Here is a 2035-nt window from a genome sequence, read left to right as displayed (position 1 = left end):
CTGGAGAATCCCATGAATGGAGGAGCCTGGCGGCCTATAGTCCATGGGGTCCTAAAGTGTAGGACATGACTTAGTGACTAAACAACAATAACAGCAAGAACAATGTATCTTAGTAAACTTTAAAAATTAATCAGAAATCCTTTAATAAATATAGATTATTGGTTCACAAAGACTTTCAAAGGTGCTGAAATGGAGTGAGCTGTCAGTCTATGCAGTCAGAAGGCCCGAGTCTTCCCCTCAGTCTCCGCATGGCTGCCTTCATCTCCTGGCTCCTCAGGGTGTAGATCAGGGGGTTCAGTAGAGGGGAGATGACAGTGAAGGTCACAGAGATGGCCTTATCGGTGGGGAGGACAGTGAAGGGCCGGGCGTAGACGTAGATGCAGGGCACGAAGTGCAGGGTGACCACCGTGATGTGGGCGGTGCAGGTGGAGATGGCTTTCCCCCTGCCCTCCCCAGCCTGAGACCTTATTAGTAATAATATGACCATATATGATACAAGGAGGAAGACGAACCACAGGGTGGTGAGCAGTCCGCTGTTGGAAATCATCAGGAGCTCAAGGACAGCAGTGTCCGTGCAGGCGAGTGTGAGGACCTGGGGGCCATCGCAGTAGAAAGTGTCCAGGACATTGGGTCCACAGAAGGGGAGGGGGAGTAACAGGGAGATCTGCACGATGGAGTGGACAAAGCCCCCTGCCCAGGAGGCCATGATGAGGGCAGTGCACCGCCCCCGACTCATGATGGTCACGTAGTGCAGGGGCTTAGTGATGGCCACGTAGCGGTCAAAGGCCATCAGCGACAAAGAAAATACATCCACCCCTCCAATAAGATGGAAGAAAAACATCTGGGTGAAGCAGCCGTTGAAGGAGATGGCTTTTCTCTGGACCAGAAGGTCCGCCAGGACCTTGGGGGCTGTGATGGAAGAAAAGCAGATGTCGGCAACAGACAAATTCCGGAGCAAAAAGTACATGGGGGTGTGAAGGCGAGAGTCCCAGGTCACCATGACCATGATGAGGAGGTTTCCCAGCAGAGTGGTGATGTACACCAAAAGGAGGAAGAGAAATAAGACCAAGCTCAGTTCTTGATTCTGGGTCAGGCCGAGGAAAATAAATTCTTTCACCCTGGTGCCGTTTCCCAGCTCCATGGACTCATCCTCTTTCTGTCTGTTTTGTTTGAAGCTACTTCATATGAAAGTGCTCAGCTATTTATCGTGTTTTCTTCTTAAACACTGTGAATGCAATTCAGAACTTTCCCCATGTGGCCGTAGTGTTTACAATTGGTTGAGTTGTCCAAATTTTTAAGATTGCACTCAGTTTAGTGATCCACTCAAATCATCATATGTGAAGCCATTCAACAATTCATTTCCTGTAAACCTGTTTTTGGAAGGAATAAACATTTGTGTTAAGTAGTGACCTTTACTTCATGGGAAGTAGATGGGGAAACAGTGGAAACAGCATCAGACTTTATTTTTTGGGGGCTCCAAAATCACTGCAGATGGTGACTGCAGCCATGAAATTAAAAGACGCTTACTCCTTGGAAGGAAAGTTATGACAAACCTAGATAGAATATTAAAAAGCAGAGACATTACTTTGCCAACAAAGGCCTGTCTAGTCAAGGCTATGGTTTTTCCAGTAGTCATGTATGGATGTGAGAGTTGGACTGTGAAGAAGGCTGAGCGCTAAAGAATTGATGCTTTTGAACTGTGTTGTTGGAGAAGACTCTTGAGAGTCCCTTGGACTGCAAGGAGATCCAACCAGTCCATTCTAAAGGAGATCAGTCCTGGGTATTCTTTGGAAGGAATGATGCTAAAGCTGAAACTTCAGTACTTTGGCCACCTCATGCGAAGAGTTGACTCATTGGAAAAGACTCTGATGCTGGGAGGGATTGGGGGCAGGAGGAGAAGGGGACGACAGAGGATGAGATGGCTGGATGGCATCATTGACTCGATGGACATGAGTTTGAGTGAACTCCAGGAGTTGGTGATGGACGGGGAGGCCTGGCGTGCTGCAGTTCATGGGGTCGCAAAGAGTCGGACACG

At 48.2% G+C, this 2035-nt stretch overlaps 1 protein-coding gene across 1 annotated transcript; it reads right to left on the bottom strand.

The window, feature by feature from the left end:
• Positions 1-202: 202 nt before the first annotated feature.
• On the bottom strand, positions 203-1310 carry LOC147358872 (olfactory receptor 4D11-like). Its single transcript, XM_086342166.1, has one exon. It carries the CDS (start codon positions 1139-1141, stop codon positions 203-205), a length of 939 nt encoding a protein of 312 aa, XP_086198292.1. The 5' UTR covers positions 1142-1310.
• Between the last annotated feature and the right edge of the window lie 725 nt (positions 1311-2035).

This window comes from Bos grunniens, chromosome 15 (genome assembly GCF_055505025.1).
Source record: "Bos grunniens cultivar Pamir isolate PY7600 chromosome 15, Bosgru_T2T1.0, whole genome shotgun sequence".
NCBI classification, from domain to species: Eukaryota; Metazoa; Chordata; class Mammalia; order Artiodactyla; family Bovidae; genus Bos; species Bos grunniens.
This window is presented reverse-complemented; position numbering and strand designations above follow the sequence as displayed.

Bases quoted from the DNA above. Each gene is read 5' to 3' on its own strand.
- LOC147358872 (XM_086342166.1), bottom strand. From the start codon at position 1,141: ATGGAGCTGGGAAACGGCACCAGGGTGAAAGAATTTATTTTCCTCGGC.